Source organism: Stegostoma tigrinum, chromosome 35, assembly GCF_030684315.1.
Source record: "Stegostoma tigrinum isolate sSteTig4 chromosome 35, sSteTig4.hap1, whole genome shotgun sequence".
NCBI lineage: Eukaryota > Metazoa > Chordata > Chondrichthyes > Orectolobiformes > Stegostomatidae > Stegostoma > Stegostoma tigrinum.
This window is the reverse complement of record NC_081388.1, coordinates 18,364,001-18,386,729: the sequence shown is the minus strand read 5'-3', so window position 1 is coordinate 18,386,729 and position 22,729 is coordinate 18,364,001. Positions and strand designations below refer to the sequence as shown.

The 22,729-nt window shown below is 48.4% G+C and overlaps 1 protein-coding gene across 3 annotated transcripts in view; it reads left to right on the top strand.

Annotated features, from left to right (window-relative positions):
• trip10a (thyroid hormone receptor interactor 10a) overlaps nt 1–22,729 on the top strand; it is a 130,068-nt gene that overhangs the window by 93,489 nt on the left and 13,850 nt on the right. For 2 of the 3 annotated variants that reach the window (XM_059639885.1, XM_059639886.1), the window contains exons 10-11: nt 9,944–10,102; nt 21,639–21,748. In XM_059639885.1, coding sequence (XP_059495868.1) covers nt 9,944–10,102; nt 21,639–21,748 — 269 coding nt within the window. The remainder of the gene's footprint in view (nt 1–9,943; nt 10,103–21,638; nt 21,749–22,729) is intronic. The other variant, XM_059639887.1, reaches the window with a different exon arrangement.

Genomic DNA, 22,729 nt, shown 5'->3' with positions numbered 1-22,729 from the left:
CTCGCTCTCTCGCGCCCGCTCTCTCGCTCTCTCGCTCTCTCGCGCCCGCTCTCTCGCTCTCTCTCTCTCGCTCTCTCTCTCTCTCGCTCTCTCTCTCGCTCGCGCGCGCGCGCTCTCTCGCTCTCTCGCGCGTGCTCTCTCGCTCTCTCTCTCGCGCGCGCTCTCTCGCTCTCTCTCTCTCGCGCGCGCTCTCTCGCTCTCTCTCTCTCTCGCGCGCGCTCTCTCGCTCTCTCGCGCCCGCTCTCTCGCTCTCTCTCTCTCGCTCTCTCTCTCTCGCTCGCGCGCGCTCTCTCGCTCTCTCGCTCTCGCTCTCTCGCGCGCGCTCTCTCTCTCGCGCGCGCTCTCTCGCTCTCACTCTCGCGCGCGCTCTCTCGCTCGCGCGCGCGCTCTCTCGCTCTCTCGCGCGCGCGCGCGCTCTCTCGCTCTCTCTCGCGCGCGCGCGCGCGCTCTCTCGCTCTCTCTCGCGCGCAGCGCGCGCGCTCTCTCGCTCTCTCTCGCGCGCGCGCGCGCGCTCTCTCGCTCTCTCTCGCGCGCGCGCGCGCTCTCTCGCTCTCTCTCGCGCGCGTGCGCTCTCTCGCTCTCTCTCGCGCTGTCTCGCGCTCTCTCGCGCGCGCGCTCTCTCGCTCTCTGTCTCTCGCGCGCGCACTCTCTCGCTCGCGTGCTCTCTCTCGCTCTCTCTCTCTCTCGCTCGCGCGCGCGCGCTCTCTCGCTCTCTCGCGCGTGCTCTCTCGCTCTCTCTCTCGCGCGTGCTCTCTCGCTCTCTCTCTCGCGCGCGCTCTCTCGCTCTCTCTCGCGCGCGCTCTCTCGCTCTCTCTCTCTCTCGCGCGCGCTCTCTCGCTCTCTCGCGCCCGCTCTCTCGCTCTCTCTCTCTCGCTCTCTCTCTCTCGCTCTCTCTCTCTCGCTCTCTCTCTCTCGCTCGCGCGCGCTCTCTCGCTCTCTCGCTCTCGCTCTCTCGCTCTCTCGCGCGCGCTCTCTCGCTCTCTCGCTCTCTCTCTCGCGCCCGCTCTCTCGCTCTCTCTCTCTCGCGCGCGCTCTCTCGCTCTCTCTCTCTCTCGCTCTCTCTCTCTCTCTCGCTCTCTCTCTCTCTCGCGCTCTCTCTCTCTCTCGCGCTCTCTCTCTCTCTCGCGCTCTCTCTCTCGCGCGCGGGCTCTCTCTCGCTCTCTCTCTCTCGCTCGCGCGCGCTCTCTCTCGCGCGCGCTCTCTCGCTCTCTCGCGCGCGCTCTCTCTCTCGCGCTCGCTCTCTCGCGCTCGCTCTCTCGCGCGCGCTCTCTCGCTCTCTCTCGCGCGCGCTCTCTCGCTCTCTCTCTCTCTCGCGCGCGCGCTCTCTCGCTCTCTCTCTCTCTCGCGCGCGCGCTCTCTCTCGCTCTCTCTCTCTCGCGCGCGCTCTCTCTCGCTCTCTCTCGCTCTCTCTCTCGCTCGCGCGCGCTCTCTCTCGCGCGCGCACGCTCTCTCGCTCTCTCGCGCGCGCTCTCTCGCTCTCTCGCGCGCGCTCTCTCGCGCCCGCTCTCTCGCTCTCTCGCGCGCGCTCTCTCGCTCTCTCGCGCGCGCTCTCTCGCTCTCTCTCTCGCGCTCTCTCGCTCTCTCTCTCGCTCTCTCGCGCGCGCTCTCTCGCTCTCTCGCTCTCTCTCTCTCTCGCGCGCGCTCTCTCGCTCTCTCGCGCCCGCTCTCTCGCTCTCTCTCTCTCGCTCTCTCTCTCTCGCTCTCTCTCTCTCGCTCTCTCTCTCTCTCTCTCTCGCTCGCGCGCGCGCGCTCTCTCGCTCTCTCGCGCGTGCTCTCTCGCTCTCTCTCTCGCGCGCGCTCTCTCGCTCTCTCTCTCTCGCGCGCGCTCTCTCGCTCTCTCTCTCTCTCGCGCGCGCTCTCTCGCTCTCTCGCGCGCGCTCTCTCGCTCTCTCGCGCGCGCGCTCTCTCGCTCTCTCGCGCGCGCTCTCTCGCTCTCTCTCTCGCGCTCTCTCGCTCTCTCTCGCGCTCTCTCTCGCTCTCTCGCGCGCTCTCTCTCGCTCTCTCGCGCTCGCTCTCTCGCGCGCGCTCTCTCGCTCTCTCTCGCGCGCGCTCTCTCGCTCTCTCTCTCTCTCGCGCGCGCGCTCTCTCGCTCTCTCTCTCTCACGCGCGCGCTCTCTCTCGCTCTCGCTCTCTCGCGCGCGCTCTCTCGCTCTCTCGCGCGCGCTCTCTCGCTCTCTCGCGCCCGCTCTCTCGCTCTCTCGCGCGCGCTCTCTCGCTCTCTCGCGCGCGCTCTCTCGCTCTCTCGCGCGCGCTCTCTCGCTCTCTCTCTCGCGCTCTCTCGCTCTCTCTCGCGCTCTCTCTCGCTCTCTCGCGCGCTCTCTCTCGCTCTCTCGCGCGCGCTCTCTCGCTCTCTCGCGCGCGCTCTCTCGCGCGCGCTCTCTCGCTCTCGCGCGCGCGCGCTCTCTCTCGCGCGCGCTCTCTCGCTCTCTCTCGCGCGCGCGCTCTCTCGCCCTCTCTCGCGCGCGCGCTCTCTCGCTCTCTCTCGCGCGCGCTCTCTCGCTCTCTCTCGCGCGCGCTCTCTCGCTCTCTCTCTCGCGCGCGCTCTCTCGCTCTCTCTCTCTCGCGCGCGCTCTCTCGCTCTCTCTCTCGCGCGCGCTCTCTCGCTCTCTCTCTCGCGCGCGCTCTCTCGCTCTCTCTCTCTCGCGCGCGCGCGCTCGCTCTCTCTCGTGCACGCGCGCTCTCGCTCTCTCTCGCGCACGCGCGCTCTCGCTCTCTCTCTCGTGCACGCGCGCTCTCGCTCTCTCGCGCGCGCTCTCTCGCTCTCTCTCTCGCTCTCTCTCTCGCTCTCTCTCTCGCTCTCTCTCTCGCTCTCTCTCTCTCGCGCACGCGCGCTCTCGCTCTCTCTCTTGCGCGCGCTCTCGCTCTCTCTCTCTCTCTCTCTCTCTCTCCCCCTCTCTTTCCAACAATCACAGACACGCGGGCACAGGGACGTGTGGGCACAGGGACGTGCGGGCACACAGATACAATGACAGAGGCTCAAGCACACAAGCACAAGCACGTACTCAGACTGTGGCCCTGTTCTGTCAGATGGGCAGAAGGGATCCCCCGGCACTAATGCAAAAATGAGAAGAATCTCCTGTCAAAAGGCCATCACCAAAAATGGATATGCTGACTATCGCCTGCCTCACTGCTGTATGGTTGCGGGTGGGGTCAGGGGAGCTCCTGATGCAAAAATTTGATTTCCAACACTACAGCAACAACTGCACTTTGGACGCTATTCGTTTGCTGTGAAGCAATTAGGACATCCTGAGGCTGTGAGAGGCACTATATAAATGCAGTCTTCCTTAAGATAGTGGGTGTTGGTATGCTTCGGGCATCGCTGCTTAATCTGTCTCTTTGACAGCTTACATGTTTATTCCTCAGGAAGAGTTACTGAATAGATACCAGACCCTGGCTAATTTATTATTCCTCTTTCCTCTTCCACCTCCTTCCCTTCCCAGCTTTTGCTGGATCTGATTGTGCTACCCTTATTGTTGCCAGCTGCAATAACACTTAATTCACTTGAGAATCGACTCTGGATCTTTGGATCTTTGCTGTCTGTGCAGCTTCTGGCCTGGTGCACTTTATCCACTCATCTCTTGGGAGAACTGTGTATTTAACTATTCACTGACCCTGGAGTCAGTGTTAAGGATATTGCAGTTGTGCACTTCCTTGGAGGGTGGGAAGAAATCCATTTATGAATGCGAGCATCGCTGGTTGATCAATCCTATTGCCCTTGAGAAGGTAGTGGGGAACCTTGATTCCTTAAACTGCTGCAGTCTTGTGCTGCTGCTACACCACTGGGAGATCCAGAGTTTTGGCCCAGTTACAGCGAAGGTAAGTGGTACTGTTCCAGGTCAGAATGGCATGATGTGGATTGGAAACAGGTGACAGTATTTCTGTGCATCTCCTGCCCTTTTGGGTAGCAGAAGTTGCAGGTTTATAATGGTGGAAGAACTTGGCTGACTTGCAGCAGATTTAGCCTCCAGCGGTAGATCAAGAATACGCTCAGTTCTGGCTTTAATAGCGAGAAGGATTTGATTTCTTGATCCAGACTTATTGATGCCAGCCATGAGACAGTTGCCAAAGCTCTGGAAATAGAAATCTAGGCTCAGAAGAGAGCACTGCATTGTCTGAGATTCCATCCTTCAAACTGTGACTTGCTCTGTTGATCTTGGATAGCTGTAACAGATCCCATGACCAACCCTCCACTCCCCCTGCCTCCACCACTGATCTTGGAACAGTTATCTATCACTTGAATAACATCACTGAGACAGATCATCTGCTGATTGTTTCAACATCATGTGTTGGAGCTGGTGTGTTAAGCTGTTGCCACGTTCCACGATCAAAAGTACTTCACTGTCTGTGGAGTGCTTTGGGATGTCTGGTAGTCATGAAGGGGGCTACATAAAAACAAGTCCTTTCCTTTAAATCCAAAGTAGCTACAAAAGAACAAGACGAAGTAGGCAGTTGAAAGCTGTTACTCCACATAACTGTGTTTCATCGAAAGGGCAGGTTGGTGTCCTGCTGCCACTCCAATGCAGCTTTCTACTTGGCTGTCAGAGTTGCTGAGGGATGGTTAGCCTCATACTGTCTCCTTCCTCCAGTCCTTGTGAAACAGTCCACAGACCATCTGCGCCCCCCCCCTCCCCACCTCCAGGTGACCACTTCCCATTGGAGAGACTCTGCAATCAAGTATCCAGAAAAGTGACCTTGCTGGACGCTGTCCTAACCATATGTTTGCTGCTGAAGAGTGAAAATACTGTTTTTTGTCACCGCTCCCTCCTGCTTCCGTAACCAAGAGATAGCAGCAGTCCCTGCACCCTCATGACTGACCTGACCTGTCAAGCACTTTGTCAAGTCCTGATGTTGCCCTCATTTGGATAGAAATGCAAATCTTCCTTCTCTCTCTATCCTGGCTTATTCTTCCTGGTTAAAACTCCATTCAGTTTCCTTTCTATATTTGACTGATGTGACCTTGTTCCTGCAATTAACTGTTCATTTTTTTTCTTGCAGCGGGTTCTGGACCTCGATGCCAAATTATCTTTTAATCTTCTCTTTTGTGCAACCACTCTCCCCAACCCAACCCCTCACCAACCAACCAATACAAAAGCCGTGTGAAGTAGCTGTAAGGCTGTTATTTAGGCAATGGGCACTTGGCATGCATGCAAGTCTAACCACGTAGGAGAGCTTGGAATGTCTCTTTGAATGCTGAGAAAGAAGGGTGCAACGATTAGCAGCATTCTCAAGTCCACTGTAGCAGAGTGGGAAGAGTTTGGGGTAGTCTTGTAACGGCCTACCTTGTTAACGTTGGAGGGTGATGCAGTCTGGGCCCCAGTGGAGTGAAGTTTTTATGTTGCTCTGACAGCATCAGAAACCAGGTAAAGAATGAATTGAAGGACAGAAGTCGCTGCACTGTTGTTTTCTCAAAATGAGAGAGATCTCTGGTTTAATCCAAGCTCAGTCAGTTGACCTCAGTTCCCTGTTGGTCTTCTTATTCCCTCTGACCAAAGTAAGAATTAGGTTTTATCCACCAGCTCCTGATCCTTTGGCCTGTAGAGCTCAATGGCCTGTAAATAGTCACTGTCCAGACTGTCACCAGGAAAGGTGGACTCTTGAGCAAGATGCTATAGGAGTGGCATCCTAGAATTTATACCTTCAGTAGAGGAAGGAGTAAACGAGAAGAAATAATTAAGAAAATACTCACGCTTCCTTCAGTACCAAAACTGGGATTGTTCTCAAACTGGGATTTGACAAGAATATTTACTTTCTCAAGATGGGTGCTCCAGTAGTTACTTTCCAAAGTTTCTTTCTCTCGGCGTGGATTTAATGCACGGGACATGAGTTACCTCCAGTTACGTTATCTACTGTACTCATGGAAAGCAAGCACAGAACAGTGAGAGGAGGGATCCAGAACATCCTAGATAAACTCTCATGCCCAGAATGAACTACTTTACTGTGTTCTTGGTGGCCATGAGCAATGCAAACAATCCCAAACTTTAGCACCAACCCATTGCTTTGCACCCTTCAGTTTACACTTCACAGATTTTTTTTCCATTCTGTGTTTTACAAGGTTTCTGTCTCTTGCTCCAAGCTTTTATGGCTTCCCAACATTCAGATCAACAAATGGGAGTGTGGGTGAGTTAGTGGGGCCAGGTCCAGTTTGACAATTTCAAATACCCTCTCTCTTCCATCTACATTCTTTCTACCCACCCCCAGACTCCTCGAAACCTTACATGGTTAATCCTCATAAGGTTTCTGAATGTGACAGGTGATTGAGTTTCACAGCCTGGCTTGCCACTCGTGCCCAGCAGTTTGCTTTTCACTTCATTTGCTGGGTCCTGTCCTTTGCTGCCTGGCTTGGAATAAGGCTTCTGTCATGGATCAAGCTACGCTGCTGAGTAATTTCCAGGAACCGATTAATATCCATCCTCTGTCAGGCAAACAACTCAAACAGGTTAAGCAGCTACACCTGAGCACTCTGCAATTGTTTGGATGGTAAATACACCATGGAGTTGCAAATGTGCTGGGCCCAATCCATCATGCGGAATCTCAACAACAGTTCGGGTCATGGAAGCTTACAACACAAATGAATAACATTCAGCCCATCATGCCAGTACTGGCTCTTTAAAAGAGTAGTTGCACTCAGTCCCCTCCTTTTATCCTTGAACCCTGTGAAACACCACATCTTCAAGAATCTGGCAACTCCTTTTCAAAGTTGTTTACTAAATCCACCACCATTTCAGTTAAACCACACCAGATCCTGACAACTCCCCTGATGCTCCTCAACTTCTCCACATCCTGCCTTCAGACTTTTTGCCAATTGTTTTGGACCTATATCCTCTAGATAGTGGCAAAATGGCTCATCAGCTTTCTTCTCTCTTCGGCCACCTCTTAACCCTCTCTGTGCCCAAGAGAACAGACCTGTCTTTTCCAAAATACCCTGATAATGAACTCCTGTAACCCTCAATGTTGAAATTAGCTTGGTACCCTTGAGCTAAGTGGGCTGTATTGGTTGACGGGAAGAATGCAATATGAAGTCTTGCTCCCAGTCTCTGCCCAGTTCCTTTTCGGTGAAATTTGAACCTTTTTTTAAAGCAGCAGCGAACTGGATTAGACAAAGCCTGCTGACAGTCAGTCGGCTCAAGATCATGGCATATCACAAGAGGGCAAGAGGTACCAGAGACATGGCATGACTAATTCAGCTCTAACCTTTGGCATCAGAGAGAGCAGTAAAGGAAATAGATTGTACATTTGTATTTGAATGGGGTGCTGGTTTTCTAGATATCAGTGACAAAAAACCCATGAATGCTCAGTACTTCATGTAATTGTTGCACCCTTCATTGTGTTTGACTTGAGTCATCTCGACACACTGAGCTGCAGTGCAGAATTGTGGGCTGTGAAATGCTTCCTTATCCTCAGCCTTTCACTTTATTTTTAGACGGCGAGACCAACTTCATGAATGATTTTGTATCCTGCTCTTTGCACCTTTCTTCCAGCCACGAGAACAATGTTGAGCAATAGTAGAACTGTGTTTACTGCCAAACGCAGGCAAACGTTGATACTGATAAGGCCTTGTTTATGTGGTGAGCCACACTTTTTGATATGAGTGGTTTCTACACCTGACCCTAACTGGGAAGAGGCTGGGGTGCTGAGAAGGACATAGGTCTTTGAATCAGGGCACTGAGTCTCCTCATGCTCGACATGAACAGCACAGGGCCCGTTTGGGGCGGGGCGGGGTGCGCGGTGAACATGAGAACATTACCCGATCTAAATACCCCACCAAATGTCCAGGAACAGCCGTGAAGAATTAACTTAGGGAACAGTCTACTCAAACCCCTCAGACTGATTGCACCCTATAATTTGCTCATGGTGGATTGAAATGCACCCGAGCTATACTACGGCAGATGAAACGGTGAAAATCATTGTGTTGGTAATAGTCCATAGCTATTTGTACTATTTTTTTGGCTCCCTCTTTTGGAACAGTGTTATGCCTTTAAATGTTGCTCAGGGTTCGATTCATACGCATAACAAATTTGCTTTGTGATTTTCCCACCTTTAGTTTTAATCACCGTGGTTTGATCGAGCAATTCCTGATGATCCCCATGAGTGACTCAGTTATTGCTGGCCTCAATCCTGTCCCTAATCCAACATAGGTCCCAAAAGTTTGGCCACATGATATAACCAAAGAGTTTTCCAATGCGAGCCTGGATGGGAAATCAGAATGAATTTGGTCTGACAACTTTCCCTGCTTAATCCTCATTTTGCAGCATTTGACTCTGACATTTGTAATTTATGCATGATATTATCGATTTATCACAGTGTTACCCTAAACAGCTCTTGAACAGCATCTAGCCTGATGAGTTTGATTTTAAAGCACGACGGTCTGTGGAATAGAATGTCAGGAAGGAGTTCTCTAGATTTTTTTCCATGTTTCACAAAAATAAAAATTAGTCTCTTCGGCTGGATTTGAGATACCTTAATTTTAGCCCCCAACCTGATTCCTGCGCTGTATTGAGTTTGGGGAAGACTGAGAGATTGCAATGCTCTTAATGTCACTGAGGGAATCGGCCTGAGTTCCTAGTGTTACTTAGTTTTGCCCAGTGAGTCCTCCTGGAAAGTGCCTCTGAGTCGAATAGAACAGGATGAGGGTCCACAATACACAAACAAAGTGGCTGGTAAAGCTCAGCAGGTCTGGCAGCATCGGTGAGGGAGAAAATAAAGTTAACGTTTCAGGTGTGGTGACCCTTCCTCAGAATGCTGTCTCAGAACTCCTTAGAGCTGAGGAAGGGTCACCTGACCTGAAACATTAACTCTGTTTTTGCCTTCACAGATGCTGCCAGACCTGCTGAGCTTCTCCAACAACTGTTTTTGTCTCTGATTTACAGCATCGGCTGTTCTTTCAGTTTTTATTAGGGTCAACGATGATGGGCATTGTGGATTAGTAATTTGTCTAAACTGGATACCTGCTGCTTCTGGAAAATGAATATCTGAGCATAAGGCGAAGGAAATAGTCTCCTGCCCAGCAGGATTCAACACCTTTCGGAGAAAAGTGAAAGCTGTAAGAGATGAAAGAATGCCTTTCTAGGGAAAGTATCAGGTATTGAACAGACACTGTAATCCAAGGCAGCACTTGATGAAATGTGATTCTGTCTATTTAGAGAAGATTACTGTATTTTCTGTTGTGTTGCTGGTAAGACTAGTTTATCCATTGGGCTCCATTTGTCAAATATCCCCTATAAACCTGGCATGCTGAAGGAAAGGGTATGTTGAAGGTTGGCGGGGGAGGTGTGGACACACTCTTCATTCTGGGCCCATGTTTATTCCCCATGTCTCGTTGCCCTTGAGAAGCTGGTGTGATGAGTCGCCTTCTTGAACTAGTACAGACTGGTTGAGGTTAAGTGAATGCGAGGGCCTTTTCAGAGTGCAGCTGAGAGTCAGCCGTGTTGCTGTGGCCTTGGAGTCTCGCTCCGCTCAGGGTAAGGGTGCCAGTTGGCGGTTTGAGTGAGGCATAAAAGTTGCCACGTAGATCGCCCGATGATGTTAGATTTCAAACTTATGATTCAATGGGGTGACAACCCAGTGACAGCCCCTCACCCCAAACTCCCAAAACTAAACTGCCAATCTTCCAGTCACGTGAGTGATTCATTGTCAAAATCTGATAAAGTCACAAAGCTTGTGCTAACTTTGTCTCTCTGTAAGGTAAGGGATTTGGGGACAGGGGGAGGACCTGGATGAGGGGGCTCACCTCACAAGGACTGTGCTTGCATCGAAGCTGGAAGAGAATGTGTGGATGAGACAGTATGGGGCGGAACACCAAAGGAATTGCACCTGCTTTGGATTAGTAATTGGCTGAAGGACTTTTCAAGAGCTGCTTTGGACCTCGCTGTTTGTCCTCCCTCCCTTTCTTTCTCCTTTCTATTGTTTTACACCGTGGGTTCATTTCTTCCCTTTACGTTAACAGCTCCCACCCCTCCCCTTCTTGCCTTTGAATTCTTACCCCTCGTCTTTCGCTAATGGGCACCCGTCCCCCAGGTTCACCAGGGATCCGCTGTCTTACTGTCTGAACGAGATAAAGACAGTGAAACCCAGGATCCCTTCTTTCCAAAGCTTACGGAGGGGGGTAAGTTGGTATCCTTTCAAATACTCGCATGCTGAAGGTGTTGCACTTGAATGGGAAGCTGAGAAGCCTTTTGGTGTGACTTTTAATACTGACTTCTTTGGGGCTAATGACTGTTTTAACTCTTTGGGGGAACTTGTAAGATATCCTTTCCAAGATTGAAAAAGCACTTTCAGTTATATTCTTTCATTTGGTTTGAGGAAAGCTGGAAGAGTTCAGGGACAGACGAATGCAGGTGTAATAGGGAAAGGCAGACTGTCATATCCAAGCACCACTTCAGTCACTACCATTAGAGCAGAAAACAAGCCATTCAGCCCATCGAGTCTGCTCCGTTATTCAGCCACGGCTGATGAGTTCCTCAACCTCATTCTCTTGCTTTCTCCCTGTAACCCCTTGATAATCAAGAACCTGTCTATCTCAGTCTTAAGTGACCTGACCTCCCCAGCCTTCTGTGGCAGTGAATTCAATCAGGACAACACTGAAGAGTCAGGGAGGAAGGTGGGAGAGGGTTAGAGAATGACTGCTTTAACCCTGATCCCAAATCAGGAGAGCAGTAACCTCCGGTTGGCTGTGTCATTGAGTGAATGAACTTAGAAAATTCCAGAAACCAGAACGTTCCATCTTTTAAGCTGAAGGATGGGAGGGTAAAGGAATTGGAGTAAGACTTTCTTGACCTTTTTATTCCAGGCAATAGAATAGCTATATTGTAGAAAATGCTGGCAGTGGGGTTCCAATGCAGAGGGAAAGAGATCAGAGTCCCAAGCTGTGAATCCCAAATCCCATTAATGTCTCTCTTTTTTTAAACATTTGAACTCCTAACATGTGCATGAACAAGTGCATGGAGAGCCTCGTGACATGACAAGTATGTCACCATATTCCCTCTCGTCTCCAGTCCATTGAATAAATATCCTGGTGAATGTGTTCAAAAGTTATTTGCCAAGCCATTGATCTACAATATGTTTTGTCAATAGAGACACTGTAGGAACTTGACAGTTACTGCACAGGCTGTTTGTGTTAGAGAGATAGGACAAACCACTAGCCTGATTATGTCAGACTCAGCCAATAAATGTATTCCCAAATGTATTACTAACTGGAGCACCCACTTGAATAGAATTAAATATGAGGCAAAGATCTTACAGGTCACAACAGCGCTACCTGGTTGCATTATAATGTTGAGCAAGTCTGTTTTGTCACCACACAGACTAACAGGCCTGTCTTGTTTTGACTAACAGGAATTTCTCTGTTTTTCTCTTTTTTTTGAAATAATCCTTTGTAGTTTTCTGTTTCTCAGTTTGATCAGCCTGCTGCCTAACTATCTCATTACCTTTTTGATATCTTTAACATATTTAACAATATGCTTTAATTCAAAAGACAACAAAAGTACTTTCAGGATCTAAATATGTAGCTTTATCTGCTTTCTGAACAATCAAAAGTAGACGTTTTCCATGTGACGTGGCCCTCTTTAAGTTGGAAAATCAGCCAATGTCATATTGTCATTTATCCACAGGCCCTTACATGACAAATCTCAGAAGAACTTGGAGCCGGAGAAGGCAATTCAGTCTCGTGCCTGTTCCACCATTTAATGTGATCGTGGCTAATTACACATTGGCCTCAATTCCACTTTCCTTCCTGCTGTCCCCAACCCTTTAACCCATTACTAATTTAAAAATCTCTATCTCCTCCTTTTAAAATAACTCAAAATCCCAGCAACCGTCGCAATCTGCGATAGTGAATTCTGCAGTCACCACACTTTGAGAGAAGTAATTCCTCATCTCTGTTTTAAATCTGCTACCCCTTATCCTAAAACTATCATCACTCTTTCTAGATTACCCCAAATAAGTTTAACTCTGATTTCTCCCCACAGATGCTGCCAGACCTGCTGAGCATTTCCAGCAATTTCTTGTTTTTGTTTGAGTAAATATTTAATTGTGTTGAGTTCTATTTTTCTGCCTTTCTACATTTCCGTGATGGCGAAAATAAATTCCTTTGCAATTCTTAATTTGAAAAATAATGCTCAAAAATTAATAAATGCATTCTGGAGCTATATCTTGGAATATCTCTCTTTGATTCCTGATTAGGTCAGGAAAGAATTTTGTGTGTGGATAGGGATGAGGGATCAGAACATTGAAATTCTGTGTATGCTCAAGAATTGTTCTATAAAAGTGCTATAAACTCTGTTGGCCTACATTCATGCATTTGTTGGATTTTTTAAAAAAGCCATTTCAAGTCAAAATTGAGAGGCATGGATGGGAAAAAACTGCTGGTTTATTGAAGTCATAGGTTCAATGAGGTTGATCAGGAGATAAATGAAGAGGCAAATGTACAATGAAGTTTTCCAGAAAGCGTGGTGAAAATGAGGTATTCTGCCCTGTCCTCTCCCAGATACCCTCTTCCCCACCCCGTGCAAAATGCTGGGCATCTGTAAAACACGAAGGCTCAGTTGGAATTCCTATGGTGGAGGCTGATGCCTTTTTGTTTTGTTTGGAAGGGTATCTTTATGGTGGCTCGGTAGTTAGTGGCTTTCAAAAAGGTTCCAAACTGAAACGTCAACTTTTCTGCTCCTCTGATGCTGCCTGGCCTGCTGTGCTCCTCCAGCTCTACACTCTGTTATCTCCAGCAATTTCTCTTTTTATTTCAGGGTCTTCAACATCTGCAATTCTTTGTTTTGGGGTGATCAAGCATGGAATAGTGGAGCAGGGCCGAATAGCCTATTTCCTGCTCCGATTTTCTGTTTCCATAGCTACAGTTAGCGAGCAGTGTCATACTTTGTTGGCAGGCACTAGGACCATGAGGAAGAACATGATGCTATTCTGGTCCTGCCACCAGTTTCCTGCCAGATGGCATCAGAGATAATGGGAACTGCAGATGCTGGAGATTCCAAGATAATAAAATGTGAGGCTGGATGAACACAGCAGGCCAAGCAGCATCTCAGGAGCACAAAAGCTGACGTTTCGGGCCTAGACCCTTCATCAGAGAGGGGGATGGGGGGAGGGAACTGGAATAAATAGGGAGAGAGGGGGAGGTGGACCGAAGATGGAGAGAAAAGAAGATAGGTGGAGAGAGTGTAGGTGGGGAGGTAGGGAGGGGATAGGTCAGTCCAGGGAAGACGGACAGGTCAAGGAGGTGGGATGAGGTTAGTAGGTAGCTGGGGGTGCGGCTTGGGGTGGGAGGAAGGGATGGGTGAGAGGAAGAACCGGTTAGGGAGGCAGAGACAGGTTGGACTGGTTTTGGGATGCAGTGGGTGGGGGGGAAGAGCTGGGCTGGTTGTGTGGTGCAGTGGGGGGAGGGGATGAACTGGGCTGGTTGAGGGATGCAGTAGGGGAAGGGGAGATTTTGAAACTGGTGAAGTCCACATTGATACCACCGACACTTCCGCCATTTATAATCCGACCCCACCACCCAAGACATTTTTCCATCCCCTCCCCTGTCTGCCTTCCGGAGAGACCACTCTCTCCGTGACTCCCTTGTTCGCTCCACACTGCCCTCCAACCCCACCACACCCGGCACCTTCCCCTGCAACCGCAGGAAATGCTACACTTGTCCCCACACCTCCTCCCTCACCCCCATCCCAGGCCCCAAGATGACATTCCACATCAAGCAGAGGTTCACCTGCACATCTGCCAATGTGGTATACTGCATCCACTGTACCCGGTGCGGCTTGCTCTACATTGGGGAAACCAAGCGGAGGCTTGGGGACCGCTTTGCAGAACACCTCCGCTCAGTTCGCAACAAAGAACTGCACCTCCCAGTCGCAAACCATTTCCACTCCCCCTCCCATTCTCTTGAGGACATGTCCATCATGGGCCTCCTGCAGTGCCACAATGATGCCACCCGAAGGTTGCAGGAACAGCAACTCATATTCCGCCTGGGAACCCTGCAGCCTAATGGTATCAATGTGGACTTCACCAGTTTCAAAATCTCCCCTTCCCCTACTGCATCCCTAAACCAGCCCAGTTCATCCCCTCCCCCCACTGCACCACACAACCAGCCCAGCTCTTCCCCCCACCCACTGCATCCCAAAACCAGTCCAACCTGTCTCTGCCTCCCTAACCGGTTCTTCCTCTCACCCATCCCTTCCTCCCACCCCAAGCCGCACCCCCATCTACCTACTAACCTCATCCCACCTCCTTGACCTGTCCGTCTTCCCTGGACTGACCTATCCCCTCCCTACTCCCCCCCCCCCCCCCCCCCCACCTACACTCTCTCCACCTATCTTCTTTTCTCTCCATCTTCGGTCCGCCTCCCCCTCTCTCCCTATTTATTCCAGTTCCCTCTCCCCATCCCCCTCTCTGATGAAGGGTCTAGGCCCGAAACGTCAGCTTTTGTGCTCCTGAGATGCTGCTTGGCCTGCTGTGTTCATCCAGCCTCACATTTTATTATCCTGCCAGATGGCACAGTGTGGTAACAAACAGTTGGATTTCAATCCACCAAAAAGGAAAGATAACATTTATTAAAGCAAAGCAAGTTAACAATGTTTAGGGGGAGGTGCATTTTTCTCTTTTTTAAAATCCATTCACAGGATGAGGGCGTCACTGGCTAGGCCAGCATTTATTGTTCATCCCTAATTGCCCAGAGGGCAGTTCAGAGACAACCACATTGCTGAGGGTCTGGAGTTACATGTAGGCCAGACCAGGTAAGGATGGCAGTTTCCTTCCCTAAAGGACATTAGTGAGCCAGATGGATTTTCCGACAATTGACAATAGATTTGCAGTCATCATTAAATTCTTAATTCCATATATTTTTATTGAATCCAAATTCCACCATCTGCCGTGGCAGGATATGAACCCATGTGCCCAGAACATTTGAGATAACAAGGTGTAGAGCTGGATGAACACAGCAGGCCAAGCAGCATCAGAGGAGCAGGAAGGCTGATGTTTTGGGCCTAGAGCCTTCTTCAGATGCCTTTGTCAGATGTTCCTCGGATGCTGCTTGGCCTGCTGTGTTCATCCAACTGTACACCTTGTAATCTCAGATTCTAGTTCCTGCTATTTCTGCCCAGAACATTATCTGGGTCTCTGAATTAACAGTCCAGCGATAATACCACTAGGCCACTGCCACCCCTGTCTAGGAAAATTTATGAAGATGATGAACATAGAAACATAGAAGGTAGGCACATACCATTGATTGGCAGGATTCAAATTGCGTTGTGACTTGGAGCTCCCAGAAACTTGGTTTTATAAACATTTGAGTATATAAGCAAAGTGTTTCTGCCAAAAGTTAGTAAATTTAAGGCCTGGGCATTGCTGGAAGGTTGTGTCCTGTTCTGTCTTCCAGTATTTTGAGGTTCCCAGGAGAAGTTTAGATTGATCTGCTCCAGAGCAGAGGAGATTCAGAATTGATTTACAAAATCTTAGAAGGTTCTGACAGAGTAAGTAGGGAGAAATTGTTTTTGCTGGCAGAAGCTCATTGACAGGAGAGTTTATTCATGTCACTGGCAGGCACAGCAGAGAGAAGATGAGATTTTATTTTTAATGCAGTGAGTTGCGCAAATTTAGAATATGCTGCCTGAAATGAAGATGGAAACAAATTCCGTTGTACCTTTGGAAAGGAAATTGGAGAAGCATTTGAAGGGGGAAAAAAACAACTGTCAAGGGCAGTGGGAAAAGAGCAAAGAATGATTTCAAAGAGCCAGTACAGGCATAGTGGCCCGAATGGCCTCTAGCCATGCTGTGCCATTCCATGATTCCACACAGTGTTGTGGATGTGTGAAGTCTCCGAATGCATCCGGCCTCTGCTACAACAGAGCACAGAGTAAGAGCCTGTGAATAAGCGTAACTGATGCAGGCTGAGATGCTGCTGGGCCTGCTGTGTTCATCCAGCCTCACATTTCATTAACTGATGCAGGCAGATTGGTTTAGGCCGTGTTGGCAATTATTATAAACCACCAGTGACTTGAAATATTGCAGCTCGACTAACACAGAGTATGCTCCCCACCAGCAAGCATTCAAGACTTGGAGAAGAAAATGTGTTGGAGAAATGAGAAAATATTTTAATTTGGGAAAGCTATAGTTTGCCGGAATTTTTGGTATATGTGTGTGTGTGTGTGTGGGGATTGGATTAGCCTGTCCTCTGATCGAGAGACTTGTGAACATACATGTTGCATTACTGCTGAAACCCAGTGAGAAGCACAAACTCTCTCCCATTCTCAAGACCATTGTATTGTCGTTTCTTGCCTTAAGTTTGTTTGAGGTATTTTGTGTGTTTATCAACTGCAACGCTCCCAGATGGGAAATGATAAATGCTGCAGTTCCAGAGACACTCTTGTCTGACCTGGGCATCAACCTTAAAATGGCACCCCCTACAGCTCACTTGTAAGACTTCCCTTTTCACAAAAGAAAACCCAAAGCACAATTGATGTCAGGGTTAAGCTTTAACAAAAACAGCAATTGCTGCAGAAACTCAGCAATTTGGTCTCTGCCTGAGTTTCAGATTCATGTTTCTTCAATCACAAAGATTGCTGGGTTCCACTTCAGCAGAGGTGATAATGGGAACTGCAGATGCTGGAGAATCCAAGATAATAAAATGTGAGGCCGGATGAACACAGCAGGCCCAGCACAAAAGCTCCTGAGATGCTGCTGGGCCTGCTGTGTTCATCCAGTCTCACATTTTATTATCCACTTCAACAGAGTTGCCTGAGTCTCCTACACTCACCCTCACCCCCAGCCCAGCCTCAGATCCTCTGCTGCTGAAACATTCAAAAAGGGGACTTCCCCTTCTGTGGCGGTGTTATCCGATAGGAGTTTGATGCCCACTAAGCTTGTGGCAGTCATCTTATTGGCTATGTGATGCAAAATATTCACAAAGAGCAGGGTGAATCTTGTTGCAGCCTTCCACAGAAGGGCTGGCATTCAGGGACAGCAACTCTGTCACAAAATAAAACAATTGTATGTCGTGATTGTAATGAGGGTCAGCCAGAAGGACCTCAGGGAATAGGAATTCTCTGATTGGGCCTTTTAATCTGGTCCAATCAGGGAGCCCTGGCTGACAAATATATACAAGAGTGTCAGATGCCTTGTTCACTCTGAGAACTGGCTCTGAGGGAGCTGGGTCAATGTTGAATGTAAACACAGGGTGACTTAGTTACAGGATACCAGCCTCTGTGGAGTTACTTCAGTGGAGATGAGAGAAAAACACGCTCCTGAAGAAATATGTTTGCAATAGTCATCTTTGAGTTGGGATAAGCATTTCTGGCACCCTAACTGTTGTTTCAGAAACTTGACTTGTTCAATCCTACTGTTGAAGGCTGGGTCTAATGCATTCTTTCCACACATTATTTTTTTCTGGGCAAATGATATCAGGGCAGATGAAAAGTACAGGTGATTCTCCTGATAGCTTGCGGACCCACAGCTTTTTTGGTTATCAGCACTCACTTTCCCTGAGGCAACAGATCCTAACACCTTTCAAGAGTTCATATATTTAGTTAAGGAATATTATAACCCCTAGCCCCCTCTAATTCTATCGGTTTTACTTGGCAATTTGAGAAACAGCGGAATCTGTATCACGATTTTTGATGCGGCTAAGATGACTGCCAGAGGCATGTGACTTTGGTTTAACCCTTTAATGGGAGACTGTTTGATATGTGGAATTAATGATTATAACTGCGCAAAGGTGCTTACCAGCTGAGGCCCAACTAGGCCTCAAACAGGCACTACAACAGACTTTATCATTGGAAAATGAGGCAAGTGGAGCATTCAACTTGCAGGGTATTCTGATGGATGTGGACACCATCATCATTTCAACTGAGCTTGGGGAACACCACCTGAGTGAAGCCAGTTGCATAGCCTCACTCGTGACATACTGTGCTGTAATGTTCTATGCTCTATATCCTAAACACAGGGACTCCAGGTCAGCCTGCAGTAAAACTCAAAAAAAAAGCCAAACAGTTAAATTCTTTTTCAGGATCAGGGCCAGGAAGCCCCTGTAGGTGCTACTGGTTTGCAGACTCAAGACAGCAAAAGAATCCCACCGGACCTCAATTCAGTAAGAGAACCCAAAGGCCAGCATCCAGGAGAGTGCACACACTGGCAAATCTACATACACCTGGGTTGGAACACTTAAATGGGCTTAGCAACATCCAAATCAGAAACATTGAAAATAAATCTCTGGTTAAATGATCACAGATATTGGGCCATCATTTACCAGCAGGGAATTTGAGTATGGTATTTGGTATTAAATGATATTTGTCATATAAGGACAGCTCCAGACCATCTATCATTCCAATGGTATGGCAGAAAGAACAGACCAAACTTTGAAGGCAGGCTTAAAGAAACAGCCAACAGCTTCACTAGATACCAAACTGTCCTGGTTCCTGTTTGATTATCAGACCACCCCTCATGCAACTATCGTGACCAGTCCAGAGTTAATAGTGGGGAGCACCAGGTTAAATCTGATCTTCCTGGAACTGGCTGGGGGTGGGGTGTGGGGGTGCAGAAGGTGAAGCAGCAACAGGAACACCAGTGCCCGACACAAGGCTCCGCTAAACGAGAGAGACCCATTTACTTCAGGTGACAAAACGAAGTTTGATGTTTGAATCATGGGAATGGCCCTCCATATCTGGCCCAGAGAGACAAAGTTTGGGTAGGTGTGAAGATCCTGAACAAGCGTGTGGACCATATGAAAGCTACAAACTTGCAAACAATGTGGGAGCAAAACATGTTCGGCACCTCTACAGCCTTTCCAGCTATTCCAGAACCTGTGGGTTGTCTGTCTCCATTAAGCATTGAAGATACCTTCAAATCTGAGGTGTAAAAAGCAGATGGCACAGCCCCAGTGCCGTTGCCACCTGAAGAAGAGAGTGAATTTCTTCCAAGACACTTCGGACGCACGTGGTGAGCCTCTGTGCATTACACACCATCCGTGTCAGAGACAGAATCAGAGGAACCTGACCCGGTGCTAATTCGCTCCAGGAGGAGCGACAAAAAAAAGAACTGGCCTATGTCCTCGGACTCAGATGGGATGGGATGTAGTGACTGCAACAAGGTCAGGCAGGTGGACCTCATAGAACAGGAGTTCCCTGATTGGGGCTGTTATTCTGGTCCAGTCAGGGAGCCGTGGCTGGCAGATATGAACAGGAGCTGGCTCTCAAGGAGCTTGATCAGTGTAAAGGACTCTCCATGTGTACTTAGTGGGTGACTTGGTGATGGGTTACAGGCCTTTGTGGGATTATTTCACTGTGGATTCTGGAAATCAAACAAAAATCGGAAATTGCTGAAGAAACCCAGCATATCTGGCAGCAAATGTGGACAGAAAACAGTCTACGTTTTGGGTCCAGTGTTCTAATGAAGGGTCACTGGGTCTGAAATGCAGGCTCTGCTAAAAGAATTTTAGTATCAGCAATATTCACAGCACAGCAATCTATTATGGTGCAGCAACTAAAATACTTCAATATGCTTTCATTTCCTTCCGCGACAGCCTCTTTATCATGAGCCTTCTTGCAGCTGGGCACCAGCCTTCTAATAGTCGGGATTTTTCTTTTATCTCTGGCAGGATTTTCTTGCTTTGGTCACTGATTATTTCAGATGAGTCTGGAATTGGGACCCAGTTGACTGGCCTGCTACAGGTCCCTAGTGGTTTGATTGTAGTCTCTCGTTGGATGCACATCGGTTCTTCTCCTGCGAGTGGCGGAAGTATTGGGATAGACTGACAATTTCCAGTAGTCCTAGATTCTCGTAAATGGCTTCTCATGCTTCACTGCTGCCCCACTCCTCTGACCCACCCCCACCCCCCCCCCCCACCCCCCACCACCGCCATTACACTCCAGTTCATCCACATGCACTGCCCTTCATAATAAAACCAAGAACTGTGCATGCTGGAGTTCTGAAATAAAAACAGAAATCACTGGAGAAACTCAGCAGGTCTGGAGCATCTGTGGAAAGAAAAACTGAGCTAACGTCTTAAATCCATTGACCCTTGGTCAGAACTGAAAGCAGGGAAATGGTGGCATTTTAGGCTGATGGCAGGGTGCAGGGTTTGAAAAGGGATAACAGAGGGGTGAGAGTGAACTGAATGAATGGGGATGGTGCCTGGAGAAAGAAGATGCACACAAAAGTCAGGAGAGAGAGTGAGAGAGAGATGCTGAATGAGTGCTAACGGGATATTGAAAATGGGTTGGCTGTGCTGAGAAAACTTGACACAGAACAAGATCTGGGAGCGTGGGGTTCGCTAACCAGCATGGAGGAAAGCTTTCACTTTCTGAAATTGCTCAACTCAGTGCTGAGTCCTGAGGGCTGCGCTGTATCCTTGGAAGAAGGTGAGGTGTTGTTCGTCTAGGCCTTCCTCCACTGCCCTTGAGTCTTATTCAACCTGTCACCCAGTCCTCTCTCACCAACACTGACACCAACACACCCCACCCCAACTCCAGTGTTCTGATTTTAGAAAAATGTCTTGTGTGGTTTCCCTTGCTCCGTCACTGAATGTTCCTTAAGCCTGGATCTCCCATGAGCTGCTTGTTCCTCTGACCCAAGCCCATCTCGCCCCAGTGTCGCCATACGGGCTTAGAAATTAGGGTCAGCATTCAGCCATTCTCCCCCTCAAGCCTTGACTCTTTCTCAGTCGAAGAAAGTTTCCTAAAGTGGAGGCTGTTCTCATATCTGATGTGGTGAAGGGGGTTGGAGCAGGTTGCTGCTTTGAAAATTTATCAGTGTTCTGAGTTCAACATTGTAATGGAGGTTCAAACTTTTTTTAAAAATGCTGCCTGATGCTAATTTTTGGGAAGAAATATCAGTGGTAACCGTGAGGATTAACTAATTAAGTTAGCATGTTTCGACCAGCGTTAACCTGAGCAAAAGAAAATTGTTTAAATTGAACAGCGTGACAGGATTTGACCAGATAAAGGGGATTTAAACTTTTTTTGTAAACTCTAGTTTGGCCTCAGCTGAAGTATTGTGTCCAGTTCTGGGCGCTGTATTTAGAAACAATGTGAAGGCTTTAGGAAGGATGCAGAAACAACTGAAGAGAACGATTCCAGAGACAAAGTTCTTTATTTCCCTGGAATGATTGGACACACTGGGGCTGCTGTCTTTGAAGAGGTGAAGTTGAGAGGCAGTTGAATTGTGTTGCTCAAAATTATGACAGGTCTGGACAGGGTGGGTAGGGATGGAAATATTTTGTTTAAGCAGAAGGGTCAAAAATTGGAGAAGGGTGATTTTTTTAAAAACATGATTTCCAAAAAGAAGTGACAGGAGAAACATCCTTTGCTCTGCTCAGAATGTGGAATGCACTGCCTGGGAGTGGGATGAGGGCAAATACAATTGTCGCTTTTAAAAGGCAATTGGACAAGTGCCTGAAGAGCGGATTTGCAAAGCAATGGGAAGTTTCAGGAAGTGGCACCTGCTGAGTTATTGTTGGAGCGGATTAACCTGGATACAGTAGGCTGGCTGAATAGCCTCCTCCCATCTAGTTACGCCATCATTTCCCTATAACCAAATCATGTTTTTCATGAATGTGTGATAATGGGGCGGCCCTCCCTGTTTTTGTTGCTGTAGTTTGTAACCGTCTTGTGTGACCTGATCTCTTGCTAACTCAGATTTGTTCCTCGCAGCTCATTGTATCCGAGGACTTTAGTCACCTCCCCCCTGAGCAACGTCGAAAGAAACTGCAGCAGAAAATTGAAGATCTGAACAAGGAGCTGCAGAAACAAGTGGACCAGAGGTAAATTTTGCACATATTGTCCTGGGGCTGCAGGAAAGAGGCAGAAACGATTACTTGCTGCCTTCCTGCAGTGACAAAATGCAAATCTGCGAAAACTACAGAGGGCCATTTGTTTCTAAGTATGCCAATGATTGTTCTTCACGGAAGTAATCCCATAAGGTGCCAAAGGAAATACACAGCCCCTACACTTGAAATCTTCAAGACCCAACTTCAGACTTTAAAACTTACATTTTCAGATGCTCTATTTCAGCACATAATTTAAATAATTTCTGTTCCTTCATGGTTGTGGGCATCACTGGTAAGATCAGAATTTGTTGCCCTTGAGCAGATCAGCTCACCAGGGCCATTTCAGGGCGCATTTTAGAGTCAACCACATTGCTTGTGGGTCTGGAGTGAGGTATATGTAAGAAAAACCCACTTCCTTCCTTAAAGACCATTAGTGGCCCAAATGTGTTTGTGTAACAATTGACCGTTTCCATGGTCACCATAACTGAGACTAATTTTACATTCCAGATTGTATTAATTGAATTCAAATTCCATAAACCATCATGACAGGAATTGAGTCCATGTCCCCTGAGCACTAGTTGTGCTTCTGGATCGCCAGCCCAGTGACATTACCGTGTCACTCCAGCTTCCTCAGGAAATGGCAGAATATGGGTATTAGTTTGTGACGCTGACCATAACCAGAGCAGAAGCAAAGTGGAACCCAATTTTATTTAGAGATAACAGCGTGGAGCTGGAGGAGCACAGCAGGTCATGCAGCATCAGAGGAGCAGGAAAGCTGTCATTTTGGGTCGGGACCCTTCTTCAAATCTGAAAAAGGGTCCCAACCCGACATGTCAGCTTTCCTGCTCCTCTGATGCTGCCTGACCTGCTGTGTTCCTCCAGCTCTACACTGTGTTATCCCTGACACCAGCATCGGCAGTTCTTACTATCCCAGAGATAATGGGAACTGCAGATGCTGGAGAATTCCAAGATAAT